This window comes from Mauremys reevesii, unplaced genomic scaffold (genome assembly GCF_016161935.1).
Source record: "Mauremys reevesii isolate NIE-2019 unplaced genomic scaffold, ASM1616193v1 Contig113, whole genome shotgun sequence".
In the NCBI taxonomy this organism is placed as follows: Eukaryota; Metazoa; Chordata; order Testudines; family Geoemydidae; genus Mauremys; species Mauremys reevesii.
The window spans coordinates 192949-211369 of record NW_024100731.1 but is presented as its reverse complement, the minus strand read 5'-3'; the positions used below and the strand labels follow the sequence as shown (position 1 = coordinate 211369).

The following is an 18421-nucleotide window of genomic DNA, read 5'->3' as shown; positions in this document are numbered from 1 at the left end:
TGCCATCCCCTATGCCTGGGAGGAACACATCATAACTCCACTAAGGAGTAAGGAATGGTGTCCCTAGCCTCTGTTTGTCAGAGGGTGGAGATGGGTGGCAGGAGATAGATCAGTTGATCATTACCTGTTAGGTTCACTCCCTCTGGGGCACCTGGCATTGGCCACTGTCAGCAGACAGGATACTGAGCTGGATGGACCTTTGGTCTGACTCAGTATGGCCATTCTTATGTTCTTATTACTCCTTTGCAATAGCCTTTTTCAAATCCCTCCTTAAAACTTACCTCTGCTGTGAATCCTGCAAAAAGGGGCGGCTCCAGGCACCAGCACTCCAAGCACGTGCCTGGGGTGGCAAGCCACTGGGGGCACTCTGCCGGTCGCTGCGAGGGTGGCAGGCAGGCTACCTTTGGTGGCTTGCCTGCGGAGGGTCCGCTGGTCCCGTGGCTTCGGTAGACCTCCCACAGGCATGCCTGCGGAGGGTCCACCGTAGCTGCGGGTCCGGAGGGTCCGCCAAAGCTGCGGGACCAGCGGACCCTCCGTGCTTGGGGCGGCAAAATGTCTAGAGCCTCCCCTGCCTGCAAAACACTTGACAATGGCCGGGCAGCTGGTGCACATGACTCCTGCTTACTAACTTCTGCCCATTAGACTAAACTTGATCATTTACTAGTTAGTGTAACACATGGTGGTGAGTTTGTGAGGTGGGAGCTGGTACTGACCAATCTCAATTCATTCTGGGGCCACCAACTTCCTATTAGCGGGGAATGGTGTTTAATCCCTAGCACTAGGCTGTTGGGTTTCAGGATTGTTAGGCTGGGTTCTCTTCCTTGCTCTGGGAGGAATCTAAGCTCTGCTGGTTAGAGACAGCAGAGCCATTGCAACAACCCTCCTGCTTGGGTTGTCTTCAGTTAGAAAATGTTCAACAAACATTCCTTAATACCTCTGGAGAGAGGAAGAGAGAGAGCTCTCATCTCAGAATAGCAAATAACCCTATGGGTAGTGTTTTTCTCTCTGTTGGAGCTATTCCACTTTGTGCAGATCCTTAAATATTAATTCGGCCAGAGAGAGCGAGACTGATTCTGTAACTGGGTAGTTAGGACACTGATCTGAAATGTGAGAGACCAGGGTCAGATCTGTTCCCTGCCTGATTTGGCCAGCCCTGATCTGCAGGGAGTGGTCCTGGGCTCTCAACCTCAAAAGAGGCACATCTGTCACTTGATTTATAGGACCACTCCCATGAGTACAGGGGCTATTAGAGATCCATGAACCGCTTGCTGTACGATCTAGTCACTAGACAGGAATAAAGAGCCACTCTGGCTGAATGTGGATTACACAGAGATATTTTGGCTCTTTTCACCTTGTAGGCAGGGTGGCAAAATGCATGAGGCTTAGATCCATGCTCTTAGAGGCCTGGGTTCTATCCTCGGCTCTGTTGATGTGAACTTACCAATCGCTCTGTTATCTCGGCTGTAAAATGGGTTGAGGATAGTTATACCTCCCCTAAGGCAGGGTTTTGAGGCCTATGTTAATAAGGGATGAAAAAAGCAGAGAAATATCAAGAGCAGTCAAGAAAACAACTGGGATTAGAACTCACAGCCCTTTAGCTGGTACCTCAATGCACCATCTGCTAAACCACTGGGTAGAGTGACCAGATGTCTCCATTTTATTGAGACAGTCCTGATTTTTGGAGCTTTTTCTTACATAGGGAGCCAGGGCAGGCAGCACCTGCTGTCCCAATTTTTTACACTTGCTATCCGGTCACTCTACCACTGGGTATTGTGGCATCTTCGCTCACCCAGAAAAAACAAAAAAACTCCACACTCCCATTGCACCAGTTATGTGGAAACATGTGACAGTTCTTCTTCGAGTGATTGCTCCTATGCATTCCATGTAGGTGTGCGTGCCGCGCGTGCATGGTATCTCGGAACTTTTTACCCTAGCAACTCCGGCGGGCCGGCTGGGCGCCCCCTGGAGTGGCGCCACTATGGCGCGTGTTATATACCCCAGCCGGCCCGTCCGCTCCTCAGTTCCTTCTTCCCGCCCGTGACGGTTAGCTGGAACTGTGGAGTGCTCTGTTAGTCCTCCACACCCCTAGCAGTTTTCTCCATTTTTTGTATATAATTAGTTAAGGTAGTTAAGGAATTAGGGGGGGTTAACCTCCTTTTTCCCCCACCCGGTGTGGGCTCATGCCCCAGACACCGGGATTCAAGCTGTGCTCGGCTTGTCAGCGGTTGATGCCAGTTGGGGACGCTCACGATTCCTGCCTTCGTTGTCTGGGGGAATCTCATCGTACCGACAAGTGCCCCATTTGTGCTGCCTTTAAACCGCGGACCAGAAAAGAGCGGGACTCCAGGCTCAAGCAGCTCCTGATGGAGTCGGCGCTGCGTCCACCGGCACCGATCCCTGCGGCGCCTAAATCGGCTTCGGTACGTAGCACACCGACGGCACCGACCCGGCACACCTCGGAGGCATCCCGTCCGCCGAAACCGGCACCGGCGTCATGGCACCGCTCCCCGTCCCCGGTGCGCAAAAAGAAGGCACCAGCGGCGGCTAAAGCCTCAACTTCGGGACCGGTCGCTCAGCCACTGCCAACACCTGCGGCTCTGGCGGTGATGGTGCACTCGCAGTGCACGGGCCCGGCAGCTCTGGCACCAGAAGAGCCGTTGAGCCCGGCCACCCCCTGCTCCCCGGCACCACCCGAGGTCGAGCTTGGACTCCCGAACACGCCCGAGACATACTCACAGGCGCGGGAGCTTATTGCTTTGACAAGAGGCGCCGAGCCTCCGGCCCCCGGCACCGCCGGTGCGGGCTGTACCCTCTGCTGGGAAGCCAGCCATGATGAGACGCCCAGGCGCCGAGGAACACCGTGCAAGGGTCTTCAGTCGGTCCCGCTCTCGTAGCCGGTCACCTTCTCGCCGGCCTCGATCCAGGCGCCGGTCAACACCTCGGGACCGTTCCTCATCTCGGCGCCGATCCCGTTCACGGTACCGCTCGGCGTCGAGGTACCGATCTCGAAGCCCCAGTCGCTGGTACCGGCGAAGGTCTGCCTCTCGAGACCGATCACGGCACCGCGGTGACCGCAGTCTTTCCCGGCACCGTGACCGCAGCTGCTCTCGGCACCGTGACCGCAGCCGCTCCAGGCGCCGGGACTGCAGCCACTCCAGACGCCACGACCGCAGCGCTTCCCGGCACCGAAGCCGCAGCAGGTCGCCGTCCCGGCACCGATGCGACCGTTGGTCCCGGTCGTGCTCCCGGTACCGCAAAGACAGGCATCGACCGACGGCACCGCCAGCGGACGTGCACCGGCCGTCAACGGGACACTCGTTGAGCGCATCGGCCCCCCCAGTGGTCACGCCAGGCCTCTGTCGTATCCCAGGGCGGCAGCGGAGCGGGCCTCAGAACGGACACCCCAGGTCAAACCTATGGCCCACAACAGTGGGGTTTCTGGGTTCCTTGGGCACAGCATGAGACACAAGGCCCACCCTGGCCCACACGGCCTCCGGGTTCTGAGCGTCGCGTGCCAGAAGCGACTGTCAGTAAGGCCCCGCCATCGCCAATACCGGGAACTTCGCTGCCACTCCCGGCGGTGCAGCCAGACTCAGATGTTCCTGCTCCACTGGTGGACGAGCCACCACCAGAACCTGCGGGCCCGGGTCTGTCGTCGTCCTCGTCACCGGACGAGGTGGTCGCAGGTTCATCGACGGCAGACCCACCACCAATAGACTTAAAGGCGCAGTCCATTGACCTTCCAGTTGCAGAGGTTGTGGAAAATGACGACCCGGTTACTAACGTCATTGGGTCTGAGGCCCCCGTGCGAGTGGCCTTCCCTTTTATTCGGACAATTCAGCGTAACGCCACCACCATCTGGCAAACGCCGGCGTCCATCCCGCCTACTGCCCGAGGCGTAGAGCGCAAATACTCAGTTCCCCCCACAGGGTACGAGTATTTGTATACTCATCCGGCTCCGGACTCCCTGGTTGTCCAGTCGGTGAACGACCGGGAGGTAATGGTCAACCGGCTGCAACCCCCAAGTCCAAGGACGCTAAACGTATGGACCTCTTGGGCCGTAAGATCTATTCGGCGGGGGGCCTGCAGCTCCGCATTGCCAATCAGTCGGCATTGCTGGCCCGGTATACCTACGAGATGCTGCTCTCGCTCTCAAAATTCACCGAACTTGTCCCAGCGACTTCCCGCCAGGAGTTCAGCGCCCTCCTCGAGGACGGTAAAAAGTCCGCGCGCTCCTCCATCCAAGCTGCGCTAGACTCGGCGGACTCTGGAGCCCGCACCCTTGCCTCTGGGGTCACTATGCAGCAGATTTCCTGGCTGCAATCCTCCACCTTGGCCCCGGAGGTGCAGTACTCCCTCCAGGACCTGCCGTTTGAAACGCACGGGTTGTTCTCTGGGAAGACGGACTCCCGTATACAGACCCTTAAGGACGGTCGAGTGGCTATCCGAACACTGGGAATGCACACGCCAGCGACCCAGAGACAATCGTTCCGCAGACAACCATCCCGGCCGTTTACTCAGGCCAGATCCCGACCTTATAATAGCCGCCGGAACAACCTGACGTGCCGCCGACCATCAGGCAGCAGGCGCAACCAGTCCCAGACGTCCTCTAAGGCCCCTCAAGGGCCTAAGCAGGCGTTTTGAGGGGACGCCCGGAGACGGCTCTTCAGTCTCTCCATTGGCTCCTTCCCCTTTGTTTTCCAACCGCCTCTCCCATTTCCTCCGGGCATGGGCCCGCTTAACATCGGACAGCTGGGTCCTGCGTACAGTCCAATCCGGGTACCGCCTCCAGTTTGTTTCGCCCCCTCCTTCCCACCCTCCCTCCCTGTCCCTCTTCAGGGACCCCGCTCACGAGCAAGTCCTCCTACAAGAGGTCGAGACTCTGCTGAGTTTGGATGCCATAGAGGAGGTGCCGCCCGACCGGCGGGGCAGGGGTTTTTATTCCCGTTATTTCCTCATCCCCAAAGCAAAAGGAGGTCTCCGTCCAATCCTGGACCTCCGGAAGCTCAACCGGTACCTGCTAAAACTCAAATTCTGCATGGTATCCCTGGGGACTATTATTCCCTCCCTGGATCCAGGAGACTGGTTTGCCGCCCTCGACATGAGAGACGCATATTTCCATGTCGCGATCTATCCCCCTCATCGTCGATACCTCCGATTTATGGTGAATGACAGGCACTACCAGTTTGCGGTGCTTCCCTTCGGCCTCTCCACCGCCCCGAGAGTCTTCACCAAGTGTACGGCGGTGGTTGCCGCGGCCCTCCGTCGTCGTCGGGTGCACGTGTATCCGTACCTCGATGATTGGTTGATTCGCGGCCCATCGCGTCAGCTGGTAGCAGACCAAGTGACCGATATACTGTCTCTTTTTCGAGAGCTAGGCCTGCTTGTCAACTTCGAGAAGTCCATTTTAACTCCAGCTCAAAGGGTGGAGTTCATCGGAGCGGTCCTGGACTTGCAGTTGGCCAGGGCCTGCCTTCCGCTCACTCGGTACCAGACTCTGGTGGCTTGCATCAGGGATATCCAATCCTTTCCCACGACGACGGCGCGGTCCTGTCTTCGCCTCCTAGGCCACATGGCGTCGTGCACTTTTGTGACAGCTTATGCCAGGTTGCACCTTCGTCCGTTCCAGACTTGGCTGGCCTCTGTGTACCGACCACATCGCGACCCCATGGACTCGATCGTCACAGTCCCGAGGGCCACCCTCGACACTCTCAATTGGTGGCTAGCCCCTCAGGTCGTCTGTGCAGGGGTACCATTCCGCCCGCCATGTCCCTCCGTCACCTTGACCACGGATGCCTCGGACATGGGTTGGGGGGCACACCTGGGCAACGTTCACACGCAAGGCCTCTGGTCCCCTCCGGAGCTCTCCTTACACATCAACGTCCGGGAGCTCCGGGTGATTCGGTTGGCGTGCCAGGCCTTTCAGGCCCATCTCCGCGGGCGCTGTGTGACCGTGCTGACGGACAACACGACGGCGATGTTCTATGTCAACAAGCAGGGCGGAGCATGCTCCTCCCTGCTTTGCACGGAAGCGCTTCGCCTGTGGGACTTTTGCGTAGCCCGCTCAATTCACCTGACAGCGTCGTTTCTTCCGGGCATTCAGAACACGCTAGCCGACCGCCTCAGCAGATCCTTCCTCGCCCACGAGTGGTCCCTCCGCCCAGACGTGGTGTATACGATCTTCCGAAGGTGGGGATTTCCCCAACTAGACCTCTTTCCCTCAGAGACCAACAGGAAGTGCAACCAGTTCTGCTCCTTCCAGGGACGCTCCCGCGGCTCCCTGTCGGACGCGTTCCTTTGCTCGTGGAAGGATCACCTCCTATACGCCTTCCCTCCGTTCCCGCTCGTTCATCGGGTGCTCCTAAAGCTTCGGAGGGACAAGGCTCGTCTCATACTGATTGCTCCGGCCTGGCCGAGACAGCATTGGTACACCCTGCTGCTCGAGCTTTCCGCCCGGGAACCCATTCCTCTCCCATTGTGGCCGGACCTTATCACACAAGACTTCGGCCGGCTTTGCCACCCAGACCTCCGCTCCCTGCATCTTACAGCCTGGTACCTGATTGGTTGACTCACGCGGAGCGTGACTGTTCGCAGGCGGTTCAGCAAGTCCTAACTGAAAGCAGGAAGCCTTCAACGCAATCCACCTATCTCGCAAAATGGAAGCGTTTCACTATCTGGTGCGACCAGAAAGGCCTGAACCCCTTTCTCATCCCTATTCTGGTTATCCTGGACTACCTTTGGTCCCTTAAGGAGCAAGGCCTCGTGGTCTCCTCCTTGAGGGTACACCTGGCAGCTATATTTGCGTTTCGTCCACCGGTTGAGGGACGCTCCATCTTTTCCACCCACATGGTCTCTCGCTTCCTCAAAGGCCTGGACCGTTTGTTCCCACCCTTACGACATCCTACGCCGGTCTGGGACTTGAACCTGGTGCTGGCCAAGCTTATGGGTCCGCCGTTTGAGCCTCTGGCGACTTGCTCCCTGCTTCACCTCTCGTGGAAGACGGCCTTCCTCGTTGCTATAACATCTGCGAGACGGGTATCCGAACTCAGTGCCTTGACTGTTGGGCCCCCGTATACTGTCTTCCACGCAGACAAAGTTCAGCTCCGGCCGCATCCTGCCTTCCTCCCGAAGGTCGTGTCAGCCTTCCATATTAACCAGGACATCTTCCTCCCGGTGTTCTACCCGAGGCCGCACGCCTCGCCTCGGGAGCAGCGGCTTCACACCCTGGATGTCCGCAGGGCCCTCGCCTTTTATATTGAGCGCACAAAGCCTTTCAGGAGTTCAACCCAGCTCTTCGTCGCGATTGTGGAGCGTATGAGGGGCAAACCGGTCTCCTCACAGAGGATTTCCTCGTGGGTGACGGCTTGTATTCGAGCGTGTTATGATCTCGCTCGGGTACCACCTACTCGCCTGACGGCCCACTCTACTAGGGCACAAGCCTCTTCGGCTGCCTTCCTGGCCCATGTTCCAATCCAGGACATCTGCAGAGTGGCCACCTGGTCCTCCGTCCACACCTTCGCGGCACACTATGCGTTGGTGCAACAATCAAGAGACGATGCAGCCTTCGGCTCAGCAGTCTTGCACTCTGCCACGTCTCGCTCCGACCCCACCGCCTAGGTAAGGCTTGGGAATCACCTACATGGAATGCATAGGAGCAATCACTCGAAGAAGAAAAGGCGGTTACTCACCGTAGTAACTGGTGTTCTTCGAGATGTGTTGCTCCTATCCATTCCAGACCCGCCCTCCTTCCCCACTGTCGGAGTAGCCGGCAAGAAGGAACTGAGGAGCGGACGGGCCGGCTGGGGTATATAACACGCGCCATAGCGGCGCCACTCCAGGGGGCGCCCAGCCGGCCCGCCGGAGTTGCTAGGGTAAAAAGTTCCGAGATACCGTGCACGCGCGGCGCGCACACCTACATGGAATGGATAGGAGCAACACATCTCGAAGAACACCAGTTACTACGGTGAGTAACCGCCTTTTTTGCAAGACGTGCAAGATGTGGTAGGTTGGTTTAGGATTGCTTTTGGAGACCTGCCAAGCAGTTGTTAATACCGACAAGCCTGGGAGGCAGGAGAAATGAAGCGGTCATGGCATGCTCAGGGAGGAGGCAGGGCAGGGGTAAGCTGGGGCGGGGAGTTCCCCCTGCGTGCTGCCCCCCCCTTACTTGCTGCAGGCAGCCCTCCCCGCACCCCCCTGCCCCAGCTCCCTCCGCCTAAATGTTGGCGGCAAACGGGGTGTCCAAAGATCCGGCTGCTGCGGTCGCTGCCGAAGAAATTGGCGCCCCCCAAATCCTAGCACCCTAGGCAACTGCCAAGGTTGCCTAAATGGTTGCACCGGCCCTGGATAACTGTATCAGTAGCTTACAGTAACAGTAGAATTGTTCTCAGGTGGGTCATTCAGCCAATTAGTAGTTATCAAGACATAGGAAAAACAACATTTGATCTGTTAAAGAAACTACAGATTTTTCAGCTCAGATAATACTTACTGATGTAGCCACTTTTGTCGTCTTGGGAGTTCTTCCTCGTGGTCTTCTAAGCTAAATGTACAGTCACACATACAAAGTGACTCCAGACTACGACAATGCTTTACACAGAATGAAAGAGCCCGTTGATCCATCTGGGTAAATTTATTCTGATTTAATTTCAGTTCAGTGAAGTGATCCAATGCATTAACTGCAAAATCTTCTTCATGCATCTCATACACACAGTGAAACAACTCAAGCTGATAACTTTGATAAATCCCCTCATGAACACAGGGCAAGGTTAAATCTGTTTGTTGGTTTGCTTGAACCCACTTCAGTAAATCTGCCTTAATTTTAGGTGAAAGTTTACACCCAATTTTTTCCTGCAGGTCCTTCATTCTTTCTTCATTTAAGAACCCAAACAGGAATCGCACTGTTAACATTAAATAATTTTTAGAGTTTCCATAGTTTTCTAACAACGTTTTCACATCTTTCTTGGGAATCCCTGAATCTGTTGTTTCACCTTCCTCCAGGACATATAACAAAGCTGCAAAAAACTCTTGAAAACTTAAGTGAATGAAGCTGTAGAGACATTCGCAGTCAGTTTCTTTTTGAAAAATATTCTCATTCAAAAAGAGGGGGAGAGAATTCTCTTGATCTAAGCCAAACTTCTTGATTTCTTCTTCCTCAAACAGTATCTTTTGTTTCCAGATTCCATCAGCAGACAAAGAGCAAAGTCCCTTCAGATTTCCATGTAAGTGTTGCTTTGTATTGTTGCTGAGAAGCTTGACTAAACAGGAAAGGTAGAGCATATACACTCCAGTGACTGTTTTTGAAGTTTGTGTGAGATTCTCACCTTTTTTAAGCTGTTGTTTCAGAACTGTGCAGATGATCCAACATACGAAGGGGACAAAGCACATGGTGAAAAGAATTTCATTTGCTTTCACAAATCGTAAAGCTTGTCTTGCTTGGTTTTCATTTCCAAAGAACTTGTGGAAATATTCCTCCCTCTCAGCTTTGGAAAACCCCAGGATCTCTGCATAACGTGAACACTCCAAACATTGCCCGAGTTTCTCCAGAGCAGCTGGTCTTGTAGTGATCATCAGGTAGGACTCAGGAAGAACTGTTCTCCTAAATAAACTGCTCAGGAGGATTTCCATTGGCTTTTTCTCCCAGGGATCAGTGCACAGATTATCTTTAGGCTGATCAAAGGAAAATCTCAGTTCATCAAACCCATCTATTATGAACAGGAGTTTTTCTGGATTCACCAGAATGTGGTTAACTGGTGCATTTGTATTAAGCCAACTTTTAAAAATCATGTCAGCCACACTTCCCTGCTCATTAAGAAGGTTCATTTCCCTGCAGTTTATGTAGAAAACATAATCAAACTTTTTCTTATAGAGTTCCCCAGCTGCCCAATCGTACATGATCTTTCTTGCAGTCATTGTTTTCCCAATCCCAACAGCTCCCAGCAGCACAACGACTTGTGGTGTTTGTCCATCTTTATCAGGTTTATAGAGAGTGGCCAGTGTAACTGCAGAACTAGCTCGTTCAGTCATGATTTCTGCATGTCTCCATCCCATGGCCATTATTTCATGTTCTCTCTCCTTTGCCTGATGAGGTCTGTCTACAATAGTGAAGTTTGTGTATCTTCTGTTTAGAATTATATTGTCACCAAAACGACTGTTCATGTCTTTTATTAGCTTGTATTTCTTTTTAATATCTTCTTTATACTTCTTATTGTAACCTGTATCAGCAACATGAAACATTAGAAATATTGAACTGAAAGTTCACAAAACAGACAGACTAATCTCAGACTAATCTCTTAAAATAGTTCTACTGGAACAACAATAATGGTTCTTCACATTTATAATGAAACCTTCTTCAAAAAGGATCCTGAAATCATTTAAATATGGGTGAGATCCTGCAGCCCTTATTCAAACATGGTCGCCTCAATGAAATTATTCATTTAAGTAAAGATTGTAGGCATCACCTCATCCCCTGGTGAAACCTGGCTACTGTCTACACAACAAGGTAGGTAACAAGTGGAGGAGAATATTATATGCAGTTGAAACAATGCTGGGAATGTAGGTGGAAAGAATGTAACTTCATAAACTAGAATTTGTCAGGACACATGGGTTTACAAGAGAGAGCGCCACGGGATATTTAATTACCACAATTGAGTACTTCCAGTTACCTTCCTCACTTAAGAGATGGTGCCCCTACACAGGGGCGGCTCTTGACATTTCGCCGCCCCAAGCAGGGCGGCATGCCGCGGGAGGCGCTCTGCCGGTTGCTGGTCCCGCGGCTCTGGTGGACCTCCTGTGGAAGGTGTGCTGGCTGCCGCGCGGGACCAGCGGACCCTCCACAGGCACGCCTGCGGGAGGTCCACCGGAGCTGCCTGCCGCCTTCCCGGTGACCAGCAGAGCGCCCCCCGCAGCATGCCGCCCCAAGCATGCGCTTGGCGTGCTGGGGTCTGGAGCCGCCCCTGCCCCTACAGCAGAGTGTCCTCCAGCATGAGGCTAGTACATTCACTCAGTACTGACCCAGAGGGACATTTTGCACACATCTGTATTGGAAGTTGCCCAAGGTAACAAAAGTCCCACTCTGCCCATTATAGAAAATTGTTTGTAAAACAACGGATACAAACTGGATCATTTACTCTAGAGAAGCAGTACTGAGGGGTCTGCAAGGCTCCTGATAAAGTCATAGGTTGGCATGACAATGAGCCTAGAGATTCTAGATATAGGAAAAATGTTTATAATTGAAATCACCAAGTATTTTGATTGGTTCATTGTAATGGCATGAGGCTGCTGCCCCATTTTGTACACAGTTTGTCTGCGGGTCGCTAAATGGAACAGAAGAACACATGAAATGGAAGGAGCGAACTTTCCCATCATGGCTGGGATTCGCATCACCTCCTGGGATCCACCATGACACAAGAAGTGGAAAGACAGACAAATTGCTTAGGATGAGAACAAAAGGATTGCACAGAGATGTAGGGACAAAATCAGAAAGGCTAAGGGACAAAATGAGTTACACCTAGTGAAGGACATAGAAAACAATAAAAGGCTCTATAAATACAACAGGAGCAAGAGAAGGACAAAGAAAAGCACAGGTCCACTGCTTAGCAGGGAAGGAGATCTAATAATGGATGATACCTAGAAGGCTGAGGTGTTTAATGCCTATTTTGCTTCAGTGTTCATTAAATATGTTAATTGTGACCAGATGCTAAGACAATTCTTATTAATAACAAAAGGGAAAACCCAAAAGTCAGAATAGGGAGAGAGCAGGGTAAAGACTACTTAGATAAGTTAGATGCACTCATGTCAGCAGGGCCTGAAAATTCAACTTACGATACTTAAGGAACTAGATGAGGCCATCTCTGAATCACTCTCTCTGAGAACTCATAGAGGATGGATGAGGTCCCAGTGGGCTGGAGAAGGGCAAATATCTTTTTTATGATGGAACAAAGACAACCTAGGGAATTAAAGACCAAGCAGCCTAAGATGGAAAGATACTGGAACAAATTATTAAACACTCAATATGTCAGCACTTAGAGCATAATAGGGTAAAAAGTAATAGCCAATGTGAATTTTTCAAGAACAAATCATGCCAAACCAATCTAATTTCCTTCTTTGACAGGATTATTAGCCTACAGGATTGAGGGAGCCATAAATATCACTTGTCTTGATTTTAATAAGGCTTGAGACACAGTCCCACAAGACATTCTTATAAGCAAACTAGGGAAATGTGGTCAATTGAATTACTATAAGGTGAGTGCACAGTAGATTGAAAAAAAAAGTATTCAAAGAGCAGTTATCAATAGATTGCTGTCAAAATGGCAGGGCATTCTAATGGGGTCTCAATGATGGATCTCGGTCTAGTACTATTCAGTATTTTCATTAATAACTTTGATGAGTGGAGAATATACTTATACAATTTGTGGATGACACCAAGCTGGGAGGGGTTACAAGCACTTTGTAGGACAGGTTTAGAATTCAAAAGGACCTTTATAAATTGGAAAACTTGTAAGAAATCAACAACATGAACTTCAATAAAGAGAACTGCAAAGTACTACACTTACGAAGGAAAAATCAAATGCACAAATACAAAATGCGGAATAACTAGCTAGGCAGTCGTATTGCTGAAAAGATCTAGGGGTTATAGTGTATCACAAATTGAACATGAGTCAACCATGTGATGCTGTTGTGAAAAAGGCTAATATTCTGGGGTGTATTAACAGGATTGTCATATGTAAGACACAGGAGGCAATTGTCCTGCTCTACTCAGCACTGGTGAGGCCTCAGCAGGAGTCCTGTGTCCAATTCTGGGTGCCATGCTTTAAGACAGATGTGGAAACACTGGCGAGTGCCCAGAGGACCAACAAAAAGGATAAAAAGTTTAGAAAATCTGACCTATGAGGAAAGGTTAAAAAACCTGGATATGCTTAGTCCTGAGAAAAGATGATGAAGAGGGCCTGATAACAGTGTTAAAATATGTTAAGGACTGTTATAAAGAGGATGGTGATCAATTGTTCTCCATGTCCACTGAAGGTAGGACAAGAAGTAATGGGCGTAATCTACAGCAAGGGAGATTTAGGTTAGATATTAGGGAAAACTTTCTAACTATTCTTATAGGTGAGCTCTGGAATAGGCTTCCCAGGAAGGTGGTGGAGTCTCTATCATTGGAGGGTTTTATGAAGACAAACACCGGTCAGGGACGGGGTAGGTTTACTTGGTCTTGGCTCAGTGCAGGGGAGTGGACAAGATAACCACTCAAGGTCCCTTCCAGTTCTACATTTCTGTTATTCTATGACAATGTTGGGCCTTCATCATCTTGATCCTGAAAGACTTTCTGACCAGCCTGAGGGAACCAAATGGCGAAATCCTGGACACTACCCAGGATGTGAGCCTGAGGCTTCTGATGTCACCCTGCATGCCCTCCCCCCACACACACCATGTCATTTGCCTTCCCCGCCATGTTTCTTTTTTCTTTTTCTATCTAAGGAAAGTCTGGCTCAGCTGGCCAAGACGACTCCATCTGTCCCAGCACTGCTGTTGGCCTGACCACAGAGTCAGATAAAAGTCATGCCTTAGTCTGACATTGGTAAAAGTTTGCTGGGTCTCAGGGTGGCTGATCAACACACCTGCTGCACCGGTAACTCAACAGCAGGGAAGCTGCACGGGAACGTCAGCATCAGAGGCCAGCAGCATTTTCTCTTTGCTATTCGTCTCTCCCCTTTGTGAAAGGAAACAGGATTGGACCTCAGCGGCACCACCGCCACAAAGGCATTTCCTGGGGATTGACGTTGGCTGCTGCACATTAAAACCTAGGGAATGATCCTCACCTGCAGGGCCATTGCCACAGTCACCATCAACATCTTTACAGTGCTGCCTTTGGTAGCGTTACTGCAGTTTCACGGTGTTCCCTTTTCTGGAGAATTGCCAGGGAACCCTGTGCTAATGGTGTCACCTGGAAAGGCACTTCCTGGGTAGCCATCACATACCTTTTGCCGACAACTCTGATGGGTTTTGACTCTGGTGAAACTCTGAAAGGGAAATTACATTTAAATAACAGTGAAAGAATGTAGAGTGTAGTTCAATGCAAGTGCATTTCTGTTCTGTATGGAGGCAACAAGTGACTGATAATCCAATTGCATCCTCTGTTAATGAAGTAATCACCAAGGAGAGCACTGCTACCAGCCATCAGTGTATGAAGTTCAGTTTGGGGAATACTGTTTCTCGGACCTCCCCCTGCCTGGTTCCACTGATGACTAGTCTGCACTTTACATGATGAGCCGGCCACGTGGTCAGAGAAACACAGAACAACTGGCACTGGGACAAACAGTCAATTCAGGAGCGTTTGTGGGGAGAGGGAATCCCTCACAAACACTCATGTTCCAACACAGATTAGGTGAAACAACTAAAGGTTCTATGCAAAGGAGAATTCTGCCCTCGGTCGGGGATGGTCTAGGTGGCCCAGGAGAGCCTTTAAAATGTAGGGATCTAAAACAGACACTAAGGGCAGCCCGAGGGAATTTGTTCATTTGGGATAACTACCATTTGGGGCCTCCCCCCCAACACCCTCTAGCTTTTCACTAGGTTCAGTTATTGATAGAATGTAGGATGCTGACTGGATTAAAAGCCGCACAGGTAACCAGACTAGTTTGCTTAATATTGCCACTCCTTTTGCCAAGCATCTGTGACTAATTTAGGGGAACAAAGAACCCTTTCCCCACCCCTCAATAATTATTATTTTATTACTGAGTTTTGGTAGGATCTAGAGCCCCAATCGGGGGCCCATTGTACTAGGCCCTGTGCACACACATAACATGACTGTCCCGGCCTGACGGAGCTCAGTCTAAACCAAGTAACTGCCCCCTGCATTGCGCTCTGGAGGCTTCTAAACTCTCCCCCTGGGGGACTGCCCAGGGGAGTGAATTCCAAAGGCCTCTAGGGAGAGCCCCACTGCCAGCCCCAGAGCTTCCATCCAAGGGACCCCAGGCAGAACCAGCCCAGCTGGGCTCCACTGGCACCATAGGATGCAGGGAAGTGGAACAGGAATGACTGTAACAGGGTTGAGTTTAACTCCATCACTGAGCACATGGAATCTAACACTGCTCCACTACAGACTGGCTCCCCACTGGCACTGGCTCTTACACTCTTGTGGGACACTGCAAAGCACCCTGGAGCCTCTGGAACTGCAGCTCTGCAGCTTTGCTGGTTCCTTGGCTGTTTGTACTGCACTGAATTTGTTTCTTGCATTAAAAGATAGCCTTGGAGATAATAAAGATCCTGCCTGGAACCCCAGGAATGTCTCATGTTGTCCACCAGCTGTTTGGGGATAACATACTCTGCTGTGACCAGTTACCAGTTACAGATCCTCAGTTCTCTGTCCCAGCTCTGGCACAGGTTAGAGCAGCCTGGGGGCTGGTCTTACTTGCACTAGCTGCTAATGGTCACCAAGGAATGATCCCCCAGCTAGGGATGCATCCCAGTAACTCCTTCTCTGCACCTCTCTCTGCCCATGGCACTCCCTCTGCACCGCTCTGTTGGCTCTACACCCACTGGGGACTCCCCCACATTGGGGATTTCCTCAGAGGGAGTGTTACAGGCTGTCTCTTCTCCCTTTGTGCCAGCTGAGTGGTGAAAAGGGAGTGGAGTAGGTGACAGAATCCGGGCCACTGTGGGCATCTCTGCTCTGAGTCCCCCTGGCTTCCTGCTGGGATTTGAAATTTGTCATTCCTGTCATCAGCCTGTTTCTCCTTCTGCTCCTGCCACTGCTGCCCTGGGGGAGACTCCCAGGTTTTACAGTAACTTTATGTCTCTTACCTTTCTCTCTTTCCTCTCTGAGTTTTGCAGCAGAATCTCAGAGGTTGATCTGAGTGAAAACCTCTATGGTTACATCTACTGCAGCGTCTCCACTATAGAATTCCATCAGGAGGTTCTTCATATCTATCCTGTCGGCATTCTCCAGCCGACCTCGGGGGATGTTACCTTTCCCCTCAAAGTCAGAATGTGATAGTTTGTCTTTAAATCTTTTCAAGTCTTCCTGAGAAACGTTGTCGAGAGCTCGTAAGAGCAGGTCACTGACTTTGCTGCTTTGGTTTCCAATCACTGGGCATCAAGAGAGAAGCTAAAATGCAATGTAAAGTCTTCATGTTAATCATTAATTGGGTATAACAATAATTATTCCCATGTAGAGGAAAGAAGTAATCTAGTGGTGGGAGAAGATCACTGGGGCTCATAACTCCTCAGTGTTTCTCTCTCACAAATGATTCTTTGTGCCTGTTTCCACATCTGTAAAATGGAGATAATCCTACTGATCTAACTCACAGGGTTGTTGTGCAGCTTAGACAATGTTTGTAAAGCCAGATGAGTAATAGGAAGATAGGAGCTATGGTAATAGTATTTATCATCCAACTGGGTTTGAAAATAGAGGTGGGACACCCTAATTTAATTAACATTTCAAAAATATAAACCCAGAAAATACAGTCCTGGAATATCAGGCCCTGCGTCCTGAGATCCAGCATTAGCTTGTGAGGAGCCTCCTGGGTATTTTGGATATCAGAGCAAGGTGAGGTGGAGCAGTGGTAATTTCTGACATACAGTGCATCTACACAGCAACTGTGGGGTGTCGGTCCCAGTTTGGACAGACAGATAGATGTGAGCTTCAGCTCTACTTGAGCTAGGGCCTAAAAATAGCAGTGTGGTGGGGGCAACACAGGTTAGATGCCCATGTCAAATCCTGCCTGACCCCCTGGATACATATCCGGGTGGCAAGCTCAAGCCACCGCCCATGCTGCTTCTTTGAGGCGGGAGCACAAACACAGCCCATGCACATGTCTTCCTGCACTGGGAATTACACCTCTCACTTGCTGTGTAAACTTACCCACAGGCCCTATTCTCACAGGTCTCACCACCCACATGTACAAACTACAACTAGTTCAGATTAAAGTTGGCTCATCCCAAGAGAAAATGCAGAAAGTGATCGACTTACTGTTGGTCAGAACGCTCTCACCAACATCATCTGATGGCCCTTGTTTGATCTGTTTCTCTCCATCTTCTTTGTGTTCAAACAGAGACATCCAAAACAACCCTAGGAAGAGGAATAGGAAACAGGAAACTGTTTGCTCGAAGTTTATTGTTCAATACAAAGAAACTAAAACATCACTAGCTAAAACTGAACTTCAGCACTTTCTGAATTTCTCTACGAACCCTCATACCACAGCAAGTACGATTTAAAGCCTTCTTAGTCCATGTATCTATATTGTTTTGGTTTTATTCCTTTTATTCCTTTGGCTTCAGCAACTTGTTTCTCTGAATAGTGAGGTCATGAACTCCATAATCATGTTCACCACTTCTCCTTCCCACACACTCCATGTTGGGAGAAAATATTGTAGCAGCTTTATCAAAGCAGTGCAGCAGCTTTAACCAGGACAAGCCACACCTAAATAGCATGCAACAGACAGAATGGGGATTGGACTTTGTATCATCTTGATACATAAATAGCAGTGATATCAGCTGGAGTTGGGGCTTATATCCTGTCATAAATATAAAGGTAAAGGTAACCACCTTTATGTATGCAGTAACATAAAATCCCTCCTGGCCAGAGGTACAGAATCACTTACCTGTAAGGGGTTAATCAGTTCCATTAACCTAGCTGGCACCTAACCAAAAAAAACAATGGGGAAAAATACTTTCAAATCTAGGGGCGGGGAGGGAAGGTTTTGTTTGTGCTCTCTTTGTGTTGTTCTCTCTTGGGACAAAGAAAGAGACCAAGCAGATAACCCAGCTCCTAAAAAACCCTAAAATAATACATCTAAAATTCAAAAAAAAGGTAAGTAATTGCAAGAATATCCATTCGATTATCTTTTGTTTTAGCTTGTAAATTTTCCCTATGCTAAGAGGTAATTTTATTCCTGTTTCGTAACAAAGTTAGAGGGAAATTCTCTATGTTTTAAATCTTTTTATTTACCCTGTAAAGTTATCTTCCATCCTGATTTTGCAGGTGTGATTCTTTTACTTTTTTTTTAAATAAAATTCTTCTTTTACAAACCTGATTGATTTTCAGTGTCCTAAAAAACAGGGATTTGGTCTGTGCTCACTTTGTTAACCTATTGGTTGGTATATTATTCTCAAGCTTCCCCAGGAAAGGGGGGTGAAGGGACTTGGCAGGATATTTTGGGGGGATAGGGCTCCAAGTGGCCCCTCCCTAAATGTTTGTATAAATCACTTGGTGGTGGCAGTAATACCATCCAAGGACAACGAAAGGAATTTGTGCCTTGGGGAAGTTTTTAACCTAAACTGTAGAATATAAATTTAGGGGTCTTTCTTGCGGGTCCCACATCTGTTCCCGAGTTCAGTGTGGGAGGGAACCTAACACATCCTATTCATGGGTGAGGAAGAATCCCTATCTTTAATATTAAAAAAATCATGAGAACAGAACTTTGGACAA

The 18421-nt window shown here is 50.1% G+C and overlaps 1 protein-coding gene across 3 annotated transcripts in view; it reads right to left on the bottom strand.

Annotated features, from left to right (window-relative positions):
- Positions 1 to 18421, bottom strand: part of LOC120392758 (NACHT, LRR and PYD domains-containing protein 3-like) — a 60179-nt gene that overhangs the window by 32428 nt on the left and 9330 nt on the right. The window contains exons 2-4 of one of the 3 annotated variants that reach the window (XM_039517493.1): positions 16964 to 17062; positions 13971 to 14012; positions 8486 to 10208 (exon numbers count right to left, since the gene is read on the bottom strand). In XM_039517493.1, coding sequence (XP_039373427.1) covers positions 8486 to 10208; positions 13971 to 14012; positions 16964 to 17062 — 1864 coding nt within the window. Of the gene's footprint in view, positions 1 to 8485; positions 10209 to 13811; positions 14013 to 15795; positions 16015 to 16963; positions 17063 to 18421 lie in introns of those variants that run through there. The other 2 variants (XM_039517494.1, XM_039517495.1) reach the window with 2 other exon arrangements.